This window comes from Amborella trichopoda, chromosome 1 (genome assembly GCF_054954075.1).
Source record: "Amborella trichopoda isolate Santa Cruz 75 chromosome 1, AtrichopodaSantaCruz75HAP2 v2.0, whole genome shotgun sequence".
NCBI lineage: Eukaryota > Viridiplantae > Streptophyta > Magnoliopsida > Amborellales > Amborellaceae > Amborella > Amborella trichopoda.
In genome coordinates, this window is record NC_142336.1 from 46058692 (window position 1) to 46079742 (window position 21051).

Consider the following 21051-nt stretch of genomic DNA (forward strand, 5'->3'; position numbering starts at 1 on the left):
AAAATAAAAATGTACTAATATTTTACGACTATAAAAATAAAAAAGTACCAATTAAGCCAATATAATTATGTATTATTTCAAATTAAACAACCAAAAGAAGAAAAAATATCAACTAATAAAAAAAGATATCACCCCTGACCCCAAAATCTAGTCATTGAATTAAGACCTATTTATAACTAATAATATGAAGAAACAAGATAGAAACAATAAATTCTAGTCGATAAATTAAAACATTAACAGTTCGAAACAAAACAAGTAACCAAAAAAGATAAACAAATACCTTAAAAAACCACAGTAATGAACATCCTTTGGCTTAAAAACTAAACAAAAAAATATCAACTATAAATATAAAAATGTACTAATATTTTACGACTATAAAAATAAAAATGTACCTATTAGGCCAATATAATTATGTATTATTTTGAATTAAACAACCAAAAGAAGAAAAAATATCAGCTAATAAAAAAGGATATCACCCCTAACCCCAAAATCTAGTCATTGAATTAAGACCTCTTTATAACTAATAATATGAATCAAGACGGAAACAATAATACATAAAAAGCCTAGTTATGCAAATTTATAGGCTTAAAAGTCTTAAAGAAACACCCATCCACTAAGTCATCAAAATTATGAGAAATTTAAAATGAAACAAAAAAAATTTATGGAAAAATTGCCAGATCTTTGGAGATCAAAAGATTTCATCCCTTGCCCCAAAGTCTAACCATTGTCTCATGGCGCAAGCCTCTCTGATTGGGAATCTCAAGCATAATTTTGAATCCAGCTCAATGGACAACCCAAGCCCCTCATGTGTTGCGGGACTGTTAGGGAAACCATTTCGACGGTGGATGCCTACAACACCATATTACTTTCCCTACATATATATTATACTATTATATATTATATGACATTATATAATATAGTATAATATAAACAAATATATTATTTATATATTAAATTATATTAAATATACTATTCAATATATAAATAAAATATTATATCATATATATTATATTGTAAATAATGAATAATGAATTATAAATAGCGAGTCTGCATGTGAAAATAAAACCCGAGAAATGCTTCTCCATGAGTTAGAGGCATGGTTTTGTTTACAAGCAAACTCGATCATTTGATGATAAATGTTTTATCATTGATTTTATTTTCATATGCTTTCTTTCCCTACCAAACATTGTTAAGGCAAAGAGTAATATTTTCACACTAACCAAATGTTCCCCAAAATTCAATCAATCTAGTATCACAAAAAATTTAATGTAGTGATTCTCCTGTAACAAAGGCACACATAGAAGAGGCAAATATTTTTAGAAAAGAGCCATTACATGCAAAAATTAGCATAGAAAAAAGGAAAAGCAAGGGTTTTACACTGAAATGAACCATGAACCATTGAGTAAGAGAGGGGTTTGCTAACTATTAAACACAAAAAGAACAGCAAGGGTTTTACACCGAAATGAACCATGAACCATTGAGTAAGTGAGGGGTTTGCTAACTATTAAACACAAAAAGAAAAGCAAGGGTTTCTTTTTTGACCCACTGTATGCCCATCAGATCTGTTGCCCATCAGAATTGAATTCCCAGAACACTATGATAAGATATGAAAGTAACCAGAATTTCCATTTTAAGTGGCTGTATGCCCCACATTAGGGTGTGCACCCATTAAGAAATACCTGTAATATTGAACATAGTTGCCAATTTGACAAATTGCAAAATGAGCTCCGTCACCGGACCGAGTTACTTCAACTCAAGTATGTAAACCACTAGAGGATAAAGAAAATATGCACTGATTTTTTAAAAAGTTTATTTTTTAATGGTTTACCAATCAGAAATAAACTTTTTAATGTTAAAAAATTCTAAAAGAACAAGCAATTTTTTTAATGTTAAACAATTCTAAAAGACCAGGGAATTATTAATCAATCTCAGAAAGACAAGGATACATTTTAATTCCAAAAGTTCAGGTCCAAGGATCATTCAAATAAGGCTAGCTGTTTATATGCTCCAGATAAATACAACATTAGAGATCTAACAGTTTACATACCAACAGCACTATAATGGAAAATTTGTATCGGGTAGCAGAGAACTAAACTCAACCTGCTGTGTTAAGAACAAGGTCATCAGGCCTCCCGACAACATTGAAGTAAAGTAACACATATGCAAGGTTTGCAGGGAGAACAGGCTGCTGCCTATATTCAAACCATCCATGCTTGATGGAATCCATAACCCTTTGTCCCTTTCCACGATGCAATTCAGAAAAGACAGCATAAAACTCCTCTGACATACCCAATGAAATTAACAACAGAAAATACATACCTAAGGAGAATAATATAACAGGTAGAACAGCAGTTTCTCCTAGATTTCCAGCAGCAAGAAATTCCCTTGGTCTGCACAATTTGCCACAGGTACAAGCGAACTTGGCGATTGAGTACTCCCCTCGAGAGTCTGTTAGTTACGCAGACAAGAAGCAACTACACAAGAAAAATAATCATCCATTACCCTAACTAATCAAAGAAAATAAGGGACAAATTATTCTGCTTTTGTTTAACAGGAAAGTATCCTGTAGTCCAACAACTATAGAAAACCATGGCCCTTTGGGATCATAACCATTTGATAAACTGAGGGGAGTGATGGAAGTGATCTACAAGAATAAGACATGATCCCAGCTGTGGGTCCCCTCTCTCCAGCACCTTCCATCATTTCACTGGACAATTAGGAACACAAATCCCACTAAGACCATTTGTTTCATAGTCTACTGCACCATAGCATATTCTCCCTTGTTTAACTATGCGGTGAAGAAAAGCTATACAACAAAATTTAATAACTATAAATATCACTGATCATGGCATGTAATGTGCAAATTCCAAATAAATAAATAAAAACACATATGTATAGAGTCCATGGTGCAATAGACCTTCACCTCGCAAAGAAGATCAATTTGACTGAGCATTGTGTTTGCTTGGGCCAAAGCAATTGGCCTATTTGTTCCCGCCAAATGCAATATAATACACATAACAAAATTTAGAACAGAGAAGAAAATTAATTCCCTTAGAAAACAAACATTAACAGGGAAAACTTCAATTACCAGTACCACCCAATCTCGTTCAAAGGCTATCCCAGTTGCCAGACCAGTAAGCCTCTTGATAGTGCCTGCTAATACCAGTACAATGAACCAAAGGTTGCAAAAGTAAAGGTGTAGCAGAGGGTACAGGCATGGCAGTATTGAGGGCATAAATGATCATGGCTGCTGATAACAATTGAGCAGCTGTCTGACAGCAACATAGGCATCGAAAAGCTCCCCACCATACGTATGTCAAAAATTACCCAGCTAGAAATTTGATAAAACCAGCGTTTTAAAAAACGCCGAGTCGAACCGGACTCGCCCGGTTCGACTCGGAATTCGCGAAAAGGGACCGGATCGGTTGAAAAATCGGAAATCGTCCGGTTCTAGAGAGAACCGGACGATTCCGCACAGTGACTCGCCGATTCACTGTACGGAATCGGCGAGTCCGAACAGTGAATCGGCGAGTCGTACGGATTTTTTTTTTATTTATTTATTTATTTATTTTTTATTTATTTTTATGTAATCCATGATAGATTTTTTTGTAATGCTTGATCGATTTTTTTGTAATCCATGATCGAATTGTTTTTGTTTTTTTGTAATCTATGATCGAATTTTTTGGTTTTTTGTAACCCATAATAGAATTTTTTGTAATCCATGATCGAAATGTTTGTTTTCTTTTCTTGTAATCCATGATCGCTTTTTTGTTTTTTTTTTTTTTTTGTAACCCATGATAGAATTTTTTGTAATCCATGATCGAATGTTTTGTAATACATGATCGAAATGTTTGTTTTTTTTTTGTAATCCATGATCGAAATGTTTGTTTTTTTTTTTGTAATCCATGATTGAATTTTTTGTTTTTTGCTTTTTTTGTAACCCATGATAGAGTTTTTTATAATCCATGATTGAATTTTTTGTAATCCATGATCAAACTGTTTTTTTCTTTTTTTGTAATCCACGATTGAATTTTTTGTTTTTTTTTGTTTGTTTTTTTTTGTAATCCATGATCGAATTTTATGTAATCCATGATCGAATTTTATGTAATCCATGATTGAATTTTTTGAAAATTTGTGATTTTTTTTTTTTAATCCATGATCGAATTTTTTTTTGTAATCCATGATAGAATTTTTTGAAAATTTGTGATTTTTTTTTTAATCCATGATCGATTTTTTTGAAAATTTGTTATTTTTTTTTTTTAATCCATATTATTCAAAGAGAAAATGAGAGAGATGATGATTCTGAGGCCACCCTATCCCAGCCATATTATTCACATATCGAGTCCCAACAGCAACAGTGTAGGGATGAGCACGAAATACTGTAAATTAAATGCTGAATGGCAGTTCATGCAGGGAAAGAACATATCAATATTCACATATTCATTCAAAAACATGAAAATTCTTAATGGAGTACCCTCATTTTTTATTGAATTCCTAAAAAACAATATTTATAATGAATTTTAATAATTTTTTCGAATTTTTTTTAAACTTTATTCTGACCGATTCACCCGATTCTCGATCCGGATCGCCGATTCGCCGATCTGGATCGGTTTTTTGGAAGCCCGATCCGGGTCACCGATCCGTTTTTTAAACCATTGGATAAAACCATTTCAACTAGTTTATCCTTCTTTCTCTAGACACCTTAATAAACGGGTTGTGTGCCAAATGAAAGGGCATGGAAAAACAGCTTGTTTGAAATACCGTAAGGTTGTGAGCCTTACCTGCAATAAACTCAAATAATTGAATACAAGTAATCTAGGAAAGGAATGCATGAAATTGCCAAACAAGGGGCCTCCAACAAATATTGCAAGCTGCATTTCATTTTTTTTCTATCAGTTATTTCCATTCATTCAACCTATGACATATACAATATATTAAACAAATAAACTCCCCTCAAGATGCCACGATACAAGCTAATCTAATGATTCAAAGACTAAATTTCACTTAATTTAATTGGGTTTTCGTCCCAGGACTATGGTCTAAAAGATAGAGCCAAAAACATCTGAAAACTGGAATTAGTTTCCTATATGTCACCAGAATTGGTAAAGTACATCCAATATTGAATCCAAATATTGGAATAAATTTGATGGAAACTTAGACTTTTGGCCATTCACCAAGACATATACAAGGTTTTTACCAGAAAGCCAGAAAAGCCCCAGGAATGAGCCTTTCAAAATACAAGGATTCAAACTCGTCTCATAAAGACCAATATAAAGACAATAGACTTGTTACGTACCTTTGTGAAGAAACTTACAACCGCCACAAGCTAAAGGCTTGGATGTAAGAGTGCAACAATAGAGGGCCAAGCAAAGTTCCATATCTGTTCCACCAAATTGCGCGCTAGAAAACTGGCATACAAAGCTGATATCAAGATTAATTCAGGTGAGGAAATCAGAAACTATTGGCAAAATACCACAACAGAGGAAAAAAACTCTTTGTTTAACATTTAAGTAGAGATGAGGGTAAAGTGTCATCATTTTCCAAACAATATTAGCTCAAAGTCAAATATGGTACTAAAGCGTCCAACGTAAAATTTTAAAGTTTGATAGTTCTCTTCAGTAAATTTTCAGTCCAAATCCCATCTCCCTATCAGGTAACAATTCAGTGACAGAGGAAGAAGCAATAAAACTCTACTACATGTTGGGAAGATGTTCATTGATCGATTGACTCACCATACAAGCCAACGAGATAAGCAGGAGTTGCTGCAAGAGCATCTTATTCCTCCTTCGTAAGAACCTGAAAAGTCAATAGTGGAAACTTAGTACCAATACAAACTCTAATATAATATTTAAGTATACTCGAATCAACTTGAATAATGAAAAATAACTGGGATTGTCACCAATAAAATTATGGATGATTATGGAGAGAGAGTGGGGCCTCTCAAAACAAAACATGACCTTAATGGTGGGCCCCGCACCTTCCACCACTTTCCGTCATTTGATTGGACGTTGATGCCCTTAGTGGACTTGAACCATATTATAGTATAATTTCCCATAATAATAAAACACAAGATAACTGTTATTAGTTGAATTAACAGAATATGAGGGAGAATGGGGCTTAACAGAGCCATAATATGCAACGCAAAGTCACAAAGTGAAATCCTTGAGGTAACTTTATATATATATATATATATATATATATATATGCGCAATGATCCAATGCAATGGTTGTATCATAGTATAATGCGACGACACTTCTAGAAACCAATCAATAATCAATCCCCCAAAAAAACAAACTTCAATTTGAACCCTAGATATGGTCAAAATGAGTCATCTCCAAAAACGAATCTAGACCATTCATTTTGTAAATTTCAAGATCTTAGCCTTTATAAACTCAAAATCATTGTTTTCTTTTTTAACATTGTTCATCTAAAGATAATAAAGCCATCCAAAAAAATTGAAAATGAAAAAATCTTTCTAAGGCTTAGATCTAATCATCTCACCAAAATGAACGGCCTATGTTAATTGGGCTAAAAAAATACTTTCTAAGTTGTGTTTTCAATTTTTTTTTTTTTTGTGATTGTTCATTAGAATGAAAAGAGTGTATATTTCAAAATTTGGATCAAACAAATGGCCATAAGATGGTTTTTAACGTTGTTGCATTATATTACTATACAACGGTTGCATGATATTATTGCTCTATATATATATATAGGAAAAATATGGGATTAGCCCACTTGCTCATATGAACATAGGAGCCCAATGGCCTAGAATGAATCTGGGCCGATCTGACGATCACAAATGTCCGATAGTGTTTGAATTTTATTTATTTTTCTACAGATCTAAATCACTTGAAATTTTAGATGTGTATTATTCTCAACTAAAAGAGGAATACCAACTAAAAGATGAATACCAATTAAAAAGGAATACCAACTAAAAGACTAAAAACACAATGGGTAATTTCAAATCAAACAAAGAAAATCGGTAAGAAAAATTGATCAGTTAATAGGATCTACAAATTTCACCTATGTCCCCAAAGGCTAGTCATTGAACTGAAAATAAATTATACTAGACAATGCATGTAACCAAGAAAGAGAAAAGGATTCCTTAAAAAACCTCAGTAATGAATATTCTAAGGCTTAAAAATTAAACAAAGAATATCAACAAAAATATTAGACAAAATTATGAATAATTTCAACTGAAACAAAAAAATGTCAAAAAGCAAATTGACTAATAAATAACGATCTAGGGGTTTCACCCCTGACCACGAAGTAATGTAATTAAAATGAAATATAATTAATAAGAACTAACGTAAAGCACCAAGGCAAATAAAATAATATCTTAAAAAACTTAGCCATGAAAATCCTTTGATTTACAAAAATAAAAGAAACAATAACTCGTAATGTCAACAAAGTATTGATAATTTTACTAATCAAACAACAAAAAGACTAGTAAGAAAAGCCAAATTAATGAAGGATCTACGAGTTTCACCTCTGATCCCAAAACTCAATTATTAAGTTGAGATATCTCTTATGCTCAACATTGAAAGTGACATGGGTGAATAAAAGGACACCTGAAACTAAAGCTTAAGTTATTCATTACTGTGGTTCTTTAAGGAATGTTGTCTCTCCCTATGCGACAATTAATGTCTCAAAATCCAATTCTTTGTTTAGGTTTACGTCTAAAGGACATTCATTATTGTGGTCCTTTAAGGTATTTGTTTATCTTTCTTGGTTACGTGTTTTGTCTAAAATAACTTATGGTTTAATTTATTGACTAGAATTTAGGGGCAGGGGAGAAATCTGTAGATCCCCGTTAGCCAATCATTTTTTCTAATGATTTTCTTTTTTTGAATTGAAATTATCCATAGTTTAATCTTTATTTGGTTACCCATTTTTAAGTTTTTAAGCCAAAAAGATATTCATGGCTAATTTTTTTAACGTAGTATTTTATTTGCTGTGGTTCCTTGTATGTTCTGGTACTAGGATATTCGTAGTTATGTATTTTAAAATTTCCGTTTATGCATCTTGGTTCTCTGCGTTTTTTGGCAATATTTCGGTTTTAACTCAATGACTAAACTTTGGGGCAAGGGGTGAAATCTGTCGATCCTCAAAGATCTATCAATTTTCCTCCCGATTTCTTTGTTTCAATTTAATTTCCTCATAATGTTGTTGATTTAATTGATTGGTGTTTCTTTTCAATCTTTTAACTTAAGAGTTTGTATAACTAAGTTTATTATGTATCATTGTTTCCATCTTGATTCTTTGTATTATATGTTATAACGAGGTCTTAATTCAATTACTATATTTTTGAGTCAGTGGTGAAATCCGTATATCCCAATTTAGTAGTTGATTTTATTTCATCTTTTGGTTATTTGATTTGAAACGATACATAATTTTATTGCCCAAATTGGTACTTTTTTTTTTTTTTTACGATCCTAAAAAATTGGTACATTGTTATTGGCCTAAATGGTACTTTTTTATTTTTATAGTTGATATTCATTATTTAGTTTTTCTGCCTAAGGATATCCATTACTGTGGTTTTTTAATGCATTCGTTTAACTTTATTGTTTGCGTTTGTTATCTAGAATAACTTATATTTTAATTTATTGACTAGAATTTGAGGGCAGGGGTGGAATCTGTAGATCACCATTAATACTTTTGTTGGTATTCGTTTTATAATTTTTAAACCAAAAAGATATTCATGGCCGAATATTTTAACATATCATATTATTTGTCGTAGTTCTTTGCATTATCTGGCACTAGGATATTCGTGGTTATGTGTTTTAGGATTTTCGTTTATGCATCGTGGATTTCTGCATTATTTGGAAATATTTCGGTTTTAACTCAATGACTAGACTTTGGGGCAAGGGGTGAAATATTTCGATCCCCAAATATCCGTCAATTTTCCTTCCAACTTTATTTGTTTCATTTTAAATTCATCATAATTTTGCCAACTTATTGGATTGGTGTTCCTATGTAATTTTTAAACCTAAGAGTTTGCATAACTAGGTTTTTTGTATATCATTGTTTATGTTTTGATTCTTTGTATTATCGACTGTAACAAGGTCTTAATTCAATAAATAGATTTTGAGGTCAGTGGTGAATTTCGTATATCCTCATTTAGTTTTTCATTTTATTTCCTTTTTTAGTAGTTTGATTCGAAACTATACGTAATTTTACTGGCCTAATTGGTACATTTTTATTTTATAGTTTATAGTTTTTGTTTAGTTTTTAAGCCTGAAGATATTCATTAGTGTGGTTTTTTAAGGTATTCGTTGATCTTTTATGGTTATGTGTTTTGTATAGAATCACTTATGTTTCAATTTATTGAGTTGAAGTTCGGAGCATGGGTGAAATTTGTAGATCCCCATTAACTGGTCATTTTTCTTATCGATTTTCCTTTTTTGATTTGAAATTATCTATAGTTTTATTGTTTAGTTGGCATTCTTTTTTAAATTTTTAAGCCAAAAAGATATTCATGGCCAGGTTTTTTAACGTACCATTTTATTTGTCGTAGTTCTTTGCATTATCTAACACTAGGATATTCGTGGTTATGTGTTTTAAGATTTCCATGTAAACATCTTGGTTCTTTGCATTATTCCGCAATATTTTGGTTTTATGCATCTTTATTCCTAATTTGTACATTTTTATTTTTGTAGTCCTTAACGATAGTTAGTAACTGAGTTATTTCAAGTGTCATTTTATTCGCTTCAGTTCTTTGCATTGTTTTGCCTAAACTCTATCGTACTTCAATAACTGGACTTTGTGGTCTAGGGTGAAACCCGTAGATCTTTATTAAGTTTTATAGTCGTGGTTCTTTATTTTTGTAGTCCCGGTCATTTCTCTGTAATTTTGTTCATTGATGATTCAACTAACTCAGCATGGAGCCATTGAGCCTCCAAAGTTTTTCTTCATAAATGAGAGCTTTATATAAATTTTTATTCATAAATGAGAGCTTTATATAAATTTTTATTCATAAATGAGAGCTTTATATAGAACTAACGAGCCTCAAAGGTTTTTTTCATAAAAAATTTGAGCTTTATATAGTCCATTGAACATAATTAATGAGATTATTAAATAGAAAATTATAATATTTAGTCACCTCTTAATACCTGAACATATTTTTTCATCCAATGCAATCACCAAAATTTCTTCGCTAAACAAACTAATCTTTTAACTTCTAGTTTTTAAATGTTAGCCATACAAACTAACTAGAAATTATATAGAGAAATGCTTGCAATGATTACACAAAATAATAATAATAATAATAACTTATCATAATAACAGTATGTTATTCTAAATCATTTCACATTAAAAACATGTGATTCCAGATTAAGAGTCAAATGCATACCAATGGTTTGACAAGTTCATATGCCATATATAGTTAAATTTAAGCTATATATTAATGAGATTGCAATTTGCATCTTATTTTACTAAAGTAAACAATGTAGGTGCAGAAAATAAAAATAATGGTCAAAATTAACAATCCCCAACGTTATTTTTGAGGTCGACGATCCACCCCACCGATTTAGGTTTTGAAACATTGGCTATTACCATATATGTCATTATGAAGACTTCCTTCTAAATTCAATTCATTTATGAATTCTAATAGCTTAGATCACACTATCCAAGTACACTATAAGACACACTGAACCGTGCTCAACTCCACCATAGTGCAACCAATAATAGTATGAGAATATACCAAAGTACAAAATCCATCTAAACAATGCCAACGAATATCACACCATCTAAACAATGTCTAACAAATGTCACATTGATGTAGATCAAGATTTGGTTGCTACAAAATTCTAATTTTATTTTTAGAGATGTGGATAGACTTTTTATTTTTATTTACTAGAGTTGATTTTAGAAATATGATAAGTATGGTTTTTTTTGTTTAGATAAAGTTTTTTTTTAAGAAAGTTAAAATTCGTATTTTTTGGAAGGTTTAATAAGATGATTAAATTAAGTATGAAGATAAGTATACACTCCGTTTTAGAAAGGATAGGTCCGTTTTTTTAACCCTTGTTTACAGGAAGGGTTTTCTTATAAGCTTGGCGTAAAGGGAAGTTTATCTTTAAGGGAGAAGAGAGTTTGCTTTAATAGATGAGCAAGCTTTCTACGCTTCCTTTATAACATAAAACTTATGTACTTCCGCTTATCCAATCATCCATTCTGAATGGAGAACTAAGATTGGCCCAAGCACATTATATCTCTACACTATTTTATTTGTAATTTTTTTTATAAATTATTTTGACAACAAATTTTGGGTGTCCAATCCTCTATTAAACTCACTTGTAAAAAATATTTTCAATAAAAAAAAAACTAAAATACCTCTGAAAGGTTTAAGGGGTATTTTAGTCATTATATTTTATTGAGAATATTTTTTTATATTTTTTACAAGTGTGAGTTTAATAAAGGATTGGACACCCAAAATTTGGTATCAAAATAATTTATAAAAAACATTAAAAATAAATTAGTGTAGAGATATGACATTGTGTTTGGCCCAATAATTTTAATATTTTATCTAAAAGTTATTTTTAATATTTTTGTAGGTGCACTCTAATGAGAAGATGGCACATATCAAATTTCATATTAATACTCTGAAGCATCGAATCTAAGATCAAACAATGAGTGGCTCACTTGATCAAAATTAGACGGCTAGATGGTAGGGGAAACATAGATCTTCCATAAGAGAAGTATAGAAACCTTTCCCTTACTGGATAGGGTGCATATGCTTATCTTGTAAATGGTTGACGGGACTAGCTGATGAGGGAGAGTAATAAAAGGATGTGACTTCAATTGTCAAGGAGGTTGTTTTTTTGGTTGAATGAAACAAAAAATTTATTTTGTAAAGAGAGAAAGAAATGTTGCCTCTAGCATTTACTATTGGTGGTGCGTGAGGAGGTCTGGATAGGGTTCATATTTCCTCTTGTTGATTTTTTCTTAGTTTTTTGTTTATTTCTCTAAAACAAGGTTGTATTTGCTGGATATTAGTAGCTAATAATTTTCAACTATGTCAAGTGGTATCAGTGCGTCAGTTAATTCTTATGGATCATGGTGCTTATCGATAAGGCATCATGGCTGGTGAACGTGCTCGGCTAATATCCAATAATCTTTAACTGCGTCAAGTGGTATCAGTGCGTCAGTCAGTTCTTGTAGATCGCGGTGCTCATCGACAAGGCATCATGGCTCGTGGAGATGCTCGGCAAACAAGTATCAAGAGTAAACCCATCCAGCAAGAGCAAGACCTTCGAGATATTGAGATAGGAAATCTGAGAAGGCAAGTTGAGGAGCTGACCCAGTACTTGGTACACTATGATGACGGTAGTGAGTTAGATGTTGTCTTGTTCTATGTGAACACTCCTCATTGGGAGCTCCATGTTAGGGAAAATAAATCATGAAATTTAGTTGATCTACATGATTTGAAAGAAAACAAGGTTGATTTTGACGTTGTATCGTATCGAAAATCAATAGGTTGTAGATTGTGATCTACCACCAATTTTTTATGTGTACTTAGATGTAGATCAAGATCTTGTAGGAGATCCAATCTATGACGATGCTCAAGATTACGAAGTTAAACCAATTTTTGATGGAAAAAAAAGAAGAAGAAAGAATCTCTCAAAGGAGATTCAAGAAGTTAAATTGGTTCAACTGTTGAATCTAGTGTTATTCTCAAAGATGCATACATAGTGTACCCTAAGGTTAAGTTTAGGCAATTTCATGTGTGGTGTGCCCTAAGGTTATGTTTGGGCAATTTTCACAAGTTTATGTGGCTGAACAGACTCTATCGATATACAATGACCCTTTCCTCGAGGGCTTGTCACTTTTTATGCTTGATCGTTGTGTTATGATTAGTGCAATTACCCATAAATCTGATGGTCGTATTTACAACCTTCGAATTGAAGAAGTTGCGGGGCTATCGAAATAATTATCTTAACACATTTCAAACCTTCAGGACAAGTTTTCTCCTTTGAATTGAAGAAGGTTGCGAGGCTATTGAAATAATTTTCTTAACACATTTCAAAACTCGAGGACAAGTTTTCTCCAACTAGGGGAGAATGATGCATATCAAGATCTGATTGCTACATAATTTTTCTTATTGCTACATAACTTTAATTTTATTTTTAGTGATGTGTATAGTTATTTTTTTGTTAGGGTTTAATTTTAGAAATATGATAAGTATGGGTTTTCTTGTATAAGGTTTAGCAAGATAATTAAATTGGGTGCAAAGATAAGTATATTGAAAATACACTCCGTTTCAGAAAGGTTAGGTCCGTTTCTTTAAGCCTCGGTTATGGGAAGGTTTCCTCATAGATAAAAAGCATTTTAATATAATGTTGACATGAAGGAAGGCTATCTTTAAGGGACGAAGAGAGTTTGCTTTAATAGATAGGGTGCATATGCTTATCTTCTAAAATGTTGACGTGCCAAGCTGATGAGCGAGAGTAATAAAAGGATATGTGTCAATTTTAAATGAGGCTATGTTTTTTTATGGATTTTGATTTTAATGAAAAAAAAGAGGGGTTATTTTGTAGAGAGAGAAATAAGAGACGCGTCTCTTATTACTTTTGATGACGCATGAGGAGGTCTAGACTCCCCGCGCTCGTGCTTGGGCTTACTTATTTCTTATATCTTTTTTGTTTCTCTTTAAAATGAAGTTGTATTCGCTAGATATTGATGGCCTTAATTTTTTAAAAAAATATTTTTGTACACTCTTTTTTTAGGTTTCATTTCTAAACAGATCTAATGTTTTAAAATATATCTCATAGTATATAGATCGTATGTATTATATCTAATCCGGTGGACCAACTTTACGCATTTGACCCATCTTTTTAGCTCAAATAAAAGTTTCAAAAACATCATTTTTTCTATTTCTTACTAAACCCCCGCTTCTTTATCTCTTCTTAAGTTTCTTCTCAATCCTCTTTCTTTTTTTAAAAAAAACAATTATTGAAACATTATCGTTTCTTAATTTTGAAAAAAGAGGAAAGAGGAAAGAGGTTTGAAGACAAACATAGGACCGAAGAGGGAGAATGGAGTTAGAAAAGAATAGAAAAACTAATGTTTTTTAAATTTTTGTTTGGGCTAAAAAAATGTGGTTAAATGAGATAAAGTTCTTCAATGGATTAGAAAATATAATACACGGGTCTCTATGCCGCAAGATATATTTTGAAACTTTGAGTATGTAGAGAGAGATATTTTCCTTGATTTTTAACTGCGTCACACAATTATTGAAAGTAAGTGATTTCTCTATAATTTCAATGATTTTTACAAAATCCTTCATCCCTGAATTTGAAAATGGAGTCGTAACTCAAAATCAAGCAAAAGGCAAATCAGTTTGACTCCTAACATTCTCTAGAAACTTCTCAAAGAAACACCGAAAAGGCGTTAACAAGTTGTTCTTGGCTCGATTGTATCCTTATCTGGAAATTAACTGTATCCGAGTTACTATGTCCGAAACAAGTAATATATCGAAAATAGCGAGGGCAACATGTGCTTTTGGGTCCTCAATCTAAACACATTCAAAACTGTTTTTGAAGGTCAAGAGTTTGAAGGCCCCATTGTTTGCTGTTTTATTCCCAGTGACGCTAAGTTTAGTCTTCCCATGGTTGCTACAATCGATTTGTGCATATATGAGTAGAAGTTGCATTATTGATTTTATCACTATGCTTCCATTTCCTCCGCCATGGATGTGATGGCAATGGGGAGGGCCAAGCCAAGCCAAGCCAGCCGTGGCATGGGCCCAGCCCTAGTGACTAGAGGGCCATGCCAAACCAGCCCTGGCTTGGGCCCAACTCCCGTGACTAGAGACGCAGCCCTAGCCCATACCTGACTGAACAACGATGAAGGGGACCTCGTTGAGGCGTGGAGCCTTGACTAGGCGGTACTTCCCCACAGCCCTATCCCAATTGTTGAACCTGACCTCATATAATTTGACCAAAAAATATAGAATTATTAAAAATGTACTAGGCTAGACCAAGTAGGATCATGGGCCCTGACATAGGTCCAATCCTTAAACCAACTTTGTGGCCTAGGCCGAGGTTTTTAGATCCGGCCTAGGCCACCTGGCACATTGCCTGCTTTAGAGACAGAGTTATTGCCCTTGTTGTGGTTAAGAATATCATTTCTTACCATGGTTTCTAAACAGAGTTATTGCCCTTGTTGTGGTTAAGAATATCATTTCTCATAATGGTTACTAAATTCAACTCGCCGGGAGTTTATAAGAGCATCCTTTTATTTCACAACCTATGAGTAATGTGCCCTTGAAGCTTGGCAGTGCAAAATGCATTAGAATTTAAGGCATGTTATACTCACATTGATAACTTTTAAACGGATAACTCATTAGTTGTTTTTTTGGGTAATTTAGTGGGAAATTTATTTTTTGAAAGTGAGATGTTGTCAGTGAGAATAGAAACCACAATATGGTGATTAGTGTACGGGGGTGCTACAGCCACAACCCCAACCCTTTTTCCAAGACTCATTGGTTGTTGTCATAGTTAAGTGTCATTGTTTTGCTTATTGTTTGACAAACACATTCGCCTCAATTTATAGATTTTTTGCATTTTGGGCACTGCAGGTCAAACTTTTAGCCAAGGTAAAGCTCTAGTAGTGAAATTTTGGTTATAGGTAAGAAGTCTTAAGACCCTTAACGGCATAAAGGATTGTACACAATGAGACCATTTACCTGTATAAAGAGGTCACAATTGCTTGTAACCATCAAATATGAAATTTAATAACTTGAGTGTATCATAAAGTTAGAAAAAATTTATTTTGAACTTTATACTTCGTCAATTGAATAAATGCAACCACCCAACTTCACATCCAAAAGTTAAAATTAATTATAACCATATTGTACAAAAGATAAATAATCTCATTTTATATTTTTTCAAGACATAATACTTTATAATTTGACTTCTTTTTAGAACTTAAACCCCACAATAACCAAATCAAAGAAAGAAAAGGAGTGACCATCCTCCCGCATGATGCACGTAATAAGATGCATGGATCTGTACTTATACAGTCACATTATCACCCCATGCTCAATGAACAAAAAATTTGGTCCAATGGGTTATAAGAGATGAGGGAGACAAATTCTTGCAAGAGAGAGAGAATTCTAGCAAAGGGTGGGCTAGAAAGAGAAAGAAGTGATAATTGTAGGTGAGAGAGAGGGCTAGAGAGAGAAATAAGTGATGATTGTAGGAGAGAGAGCTAGAGAGAGAAAAAAGTGATGAAGTAGAAAAGGCGTAAGAGAGAGAAAGTTAGAGAAAGAAAAAAGTGACGATGGAGAAGAGAGAAGGGGAGGGAGGGAGGGAGAGATAGAGAGGTTAGAGAGAGAAAGAGCAGATGATGGTAGGAGAGAGAAGGGGGTGGGAGACAATTACAGTAAAAGTTGGGGTAGCTAGGTGAAACGGAGAGAGAGAGAAATGGGGGTGGGGGCAGAGGTAGACAAAGCGGATTTGAATAATTGAGGCATTGATTGGGGAGCGCATGCACGAGGTGCGCTGAGGCATCGCATGTCGGAATCGCACCGACACCACGTACTCCCCCTCATTTACTCCCTCTCTTTACTCTCCCCGCATGGGGAGTTGAGGATCATACTGACCCTGCTGCACCAACCAACCCAACCCCAAGCCAAATCACCACCCTACAATACAACACCATCCCCTTCTTTCTCTCTCTTCTCCTTTCTCTCCCACATATACAAGCACATCTATTGAAACCCAAAAGTCATCGCATATTGAATTATCATTTTTTTCAAAATTACCTCTGGGTAAACCTGAATTTTATTTTTTTTGTTAGTAATGTAGTGCCTTAAAGTTTACAGCATTGCGCTACTGATAAAAAAAAATCAAAATATAAATTAACTTAGAAACAATCTTGATAAAAATAAAAAAATATCAATTGCTCGACCTTCTTCTGTAATTTATTCATATAAATAAAATATTTCACATTTTACATAAAATTTTATGGTCCTTATGTGAATGGTTAGAAAATCTTGCTCTCTCTTTCCCCTCTCTTCCAACAAAAACTCTACACCCCTCTCTCTCTCTCTTCAATCCTACTTTATTCATCATACACAATGGTCCAATTGTCACTCTTTTCTTCTCTCTCTAGCACCACCCATACCCATCTCTCTCCCGTATACCCCCTTGGCTTTATTCCAACATAAAGCTCAACCTCTCTCTCTCTCTTACCCAACACAACCCTAAAAAATTCCCTCATGTCTTGACATCACCACTTTTCTCTCTCTTTTGGCCAAAATAAGCAAACGCGGCAATTAATCCCCATACCCATATTTTCCTCACAATATTTTGACTTTCAAACCACATTTATTCCCCACCCCTCTATCTCAACAACCTTAGCCATTAGAATAATCCCCGCACTTAAGTCTCTTGGAAGAGGAGTTTCCCCCCCTCCTTTAAAAACTCCTTTCCTCCCCCCTCTCTCTTCAACCCTTAAATCCCCCCTCTCTCTCTCGCCTTTATTATTATATCAGTGGCTCTGCCGGTTGCTGAGATGTTCCATTTTAAGCCCAAACAAGTGGTCTTGCGCATGGGGGTGTGCTAGATAAGCAGAGGAAAAGGGTTTTGTTTCAGATCTAGGGTTTGGGCTTTTAAGAGGTGAAGCAGGAATCCAGGAAGAAAAAATGGGAAGTGTGTTTTGCAGGAGAAAACTGTTGCTCTGATGGTGTCCTTGTTTAAGATTGAAAACTGGGCTTTTTCTTTTCTTTGGGAGAAGAGAAACTGTGTAGTTTATTTCTAGCAATTGATAATCGGTAGAGAGGGTAGGTGAGGCTATAAGAACCCTGTTAATAAACCCCACTTCTATTCAATTGCTCATCATCCTCTGTGTAAGGAAAAGCTTTTCTCTATAGAGAGAGCTTATCATTGATAATCATGGCCTCTTCGAACAGGCACTGGCCCAGCATGTTCAAATCCAAGCCCTGCAACCAGTGGCAGCACGATATCAACTCTCCCCTCATTTGCCAGAAGCCACCATTTACAGCAGGTACTTGCACCACCCTCCTTTCTCTCTCTCTTCAAACTTCCTTTTTGTTCATCGTATGCAGTGGTCTAGTTCTCTCTTTCTTCTCTCTTTCTTCAAACTTCCTTTTTCTTCATCGTATGCAGTGGTCTGGTTCTCTCTTTCTTCTCTCTCTTGCACCTCTCAAACCCGACCTTGCTTTCCCTCTCTCTCTCTCTCTCTCTCTCTCTCTCTCTCTCTCACTCAAACCTCCACTAAACACGATCCATCAATTCTCGGACGCTGTCGCATGTTATTTCTAATCGTCATCAAGATTCACCATACTAGCTTCTCTTGATCATCATCGTGCTTCAATTCTCACCCATGATTTCTCCCTCTGGAACAAACATTCTTTCAAATCTCTCTCTATCTCTGTACCTTATTGCAATGGTTACATTCTTACTTATGGTTCTCTCTCCTGAAACCAGAAGAGAGGAGCCCTGAGCCGAAGCCGAGATGGAACCCAAAACCAGAGCAGATACGAATACTTGAAGCCATTTTCAACTCAGGCATGGTGAACCCACCTCGTGAAGAGATAAGAAGGATTAGGGCTCAGTTACAAGAGTACGGACAAGTTGGAGATGCAAATGTTTTCTACTGGTTTCAAAACAGGAAATCAAGAAGCAAGCACAAGCACAAGCAACTTCACCAATCCTCCGCAAAGCCTGCAACTCCTTCACCACCAACAGTGCCAAATCAAAATTACCAACCTACCCCTCAAAGTTCTCAAACCCCCAACTCGTCCTCCTCGTCTTCTGAGAAATCGGAGGCTTCTCCCGTTCAGTTGGGCTCGATAAAACCTGGGGCGACGGTTAATGTGATGGAGGGTTTGAATGCTGCAAATTCACCAACCTGTTCGGTGAACCAGGTTGCTTATTTAGGTTCACAGCCTGAGCCCTCGCCATTGTTTTTTCAAACTGAGAGCGGGTGCGAGATGAGCGCTTTTTCGGAGCTGGCTAACATGTTACAGCAGCAGGAAAAGATGAAGATGGGGCATATCGCCATGAACGATATTTTGAATGGTAATCGTTTGTTGTTTGCTTCTCTCTCAATACAGGCAATATCCCATGGACCTCACCATGTTTGATAATCCTTTCATAAGGCATCTCTCTTTCTCTCTCTAAAAAAAATTATAGTTGTTCTTCTTGCACTCTCTCTCATGTGAAAGTAAACATTTTTTGGAAACCTTATGGCATCTGTGTTTTGCTTTGCTGAAACATGGCCATGGACGTCGACTACTCCAGTAGTACTTCTTGCATTTTTCTCTCTCTCTCTCTCTAAAATCTCTCGTTTTTGTGCTACTTTCTCTCTCTAACATGGTTTGGATGGTGATGCGAGACACATGGACGTGGCGCGGCCTCATTTGTGTGTGGGGTCTTTGCAGGAGTAGGGGAAGGGACTGCGAATTCGAACGGGTGCAGCGGCGGAGGAGGAAGGGTGACAGTGTTCATAAATGAGATGGCGTTTGAGGTGGGTGCAGGCGGTCGGGTGAACGTGCGGGAGGCCTTTGGGGAAGCCATGCTCATTCACTCCTCCGGCCACCCCGTGCCCACCAATGAGTGGGGCTTCACCCTGCAACCCCTCCAGCATGGCCACTTCTACTACCTGGTACCTTACCTACCCTACTACCAAACCCTAACCCTAATCCTCCCAATTGTCTCTCTGCACCATGTTTCTTATCATGGTGAGAAAAAAAAAAAAGCCATTTTTTTTTATTGACCATAAAATCTCTCCTCATTAATTTGTCCTTTCTCTCTCCCACTTGACAAATGTTTTCAAACACTATCAAGAGCAAAACCCTAACTCTAACCCTAAACCCCCAGTTCAAGTACAGTGAATATTTCGGATTTGACTCAAAACAAAACCCTAACTCTAACCCTAACCCTAACCCCCCGTTAATGTATCATGAATATTTCGGATTTGACTGAAAAAGACAATGAAAAACTCAGATATATAAATATGACACAGGATGAGATTATGATTTATAGGTAATCTATGGATACATTAAAGCTATTGAACAATAATTTTATCTCCTTACCTAGTATACTTCACAAATTTTTGTCTACATTTTCAAAAAACAACATTAAGTCATTTTTATATCACAGTAGCTAACTTTTCAATCGTATCCCTATCTTGAATTTGTGTTCATAGCTCTTGTGAGGAAACTGCTTACAACCTAACCTAAACCCAAGACAAGTTTACCAACTTAAAGAAACCCTAATATTTATCCAAAACAAAGCCTAACTACCTAAAGAAACCCTAAATCTAGTACTAAAATAAGTTTGTGTTGCTCAAAAATAAATCTAACCAAATTACAATGCTCTTTTCTCTTTTCTTTTCTTTTTTTTGAGTAGAACAATGGGGATTACTCACCCCTACCCGTTTTGAAAGGAGTCAATTTTTTTGGAAGTGTTTGTAAGAATGGAGACTGTAACCTTTAACTGGGCTCAAATAGTACCACGGCCAATACCCAGCTCAAATAGTACAGTTTTCATGGATCGAAACCCTAATCCACAGTTCTTTTTTGTCCTGTTTGGTGTAGGTATAACTGAGGATTTCCATAGGGACATGGACAGGCGTCAAATGTTGGACTACGTTGATGGCTTTGCTGTACTTTTGCTTCCAACTTTTTTTTTTCTTTTTAATGGCTTTGCAGTCTCCTTAGTTGTAGTTGCAGACATATGGTGGTCCTTTATAGAGAAAGAGAACCCTTGCATGGGCATTGTTGCTTTAACTCTTGATTTATATATGTGTTGTCATGCACCATGGATTCAAGCTTTATTATATATATTTTTTCCTTTTCTTTCTCTCTTAGATATCTATGCCTTCCAATCCAAGCAAAGGAGGATTGATTCTGGGCTTTTCTTTCTCTCTCTCCTCTTTCTCTCTCTAGGGTTGAATAAATGACTGAATTGGCTATGATATCCATGAGGGAGACTTTTGGGATTCCATGTAAACCCTAGGTGTGGCTTTGAATAAGTCTTTAAGTTTTTTGCAGTGTAATGATCAATGTGACGTAGGAA

General features: G+C 34.7%; 1 protein-coding gene and 1 long non-coding RNA gene across 5 annotated transcripts; one reads left to right on the forward strand and one right to left on the reverse strand.

Moving 5' to 3' along the window:
* Positions 1-1931: 1931 nt before the first annotated feature.
* LOC110007935 (uncharacterized) lies at positions 1932-3233 on the reverse strand. Of its 3 annotated transcripts, XR_002282285.2 has the most exons (4): positions 3089-3233; positions 2924-2981; positions 2649-2707; positions 1932-2474 (listed from the first exon to the last, which is right to left on the reverse strand). It is a non-coding gene; the product is annotated as an uncharacterized LOC110007935 (long non-coding RNA). The 3 variants fall into 3 exon arrangements; XR_016044594.1 differs by lacking the exon at positions 2649-2707 and having other exon boundaries at positions 2918-2981; XR_002282284.2 differs by lacking the exon at positions 2649-2707 and having other exon boundaries at positions 3089-3215.
* A 14303-nt stretch (positions 3234-17536) lies between these two features.
* On the forward strand, positions 17537-20835 carry LOC18442258 (WUSCHEL-related homeobox 9). 2 transcript variants are annotated; one of them, XM_006852481.4, is made up of 4 exons: positions 17537-18013; positions 18457-19050; positions 19413-19636; positions 20571-20835. In XM_006852481.4, exons 1-4 carry the CDS (start codon positions 17902-17904, stop codon positions 20574-20576), a joined length of 936 nt encoding a protein of 311 aa, XP_006852543.2. In that variant the 5' UTR covers positions 17537-17901; the 3' UTR covers positions 20577-20835. The 2 variants fall into 2 exon arrangements, with proteins under 2 accessions (XP_006852543.2, XP_020527832.1); XM_020672173.2 differs by having other exon boundaries at positions 18460-19050.
* The last annotated feature ends 216 nt before the right edge of the window (positions 20836-21051 follow it).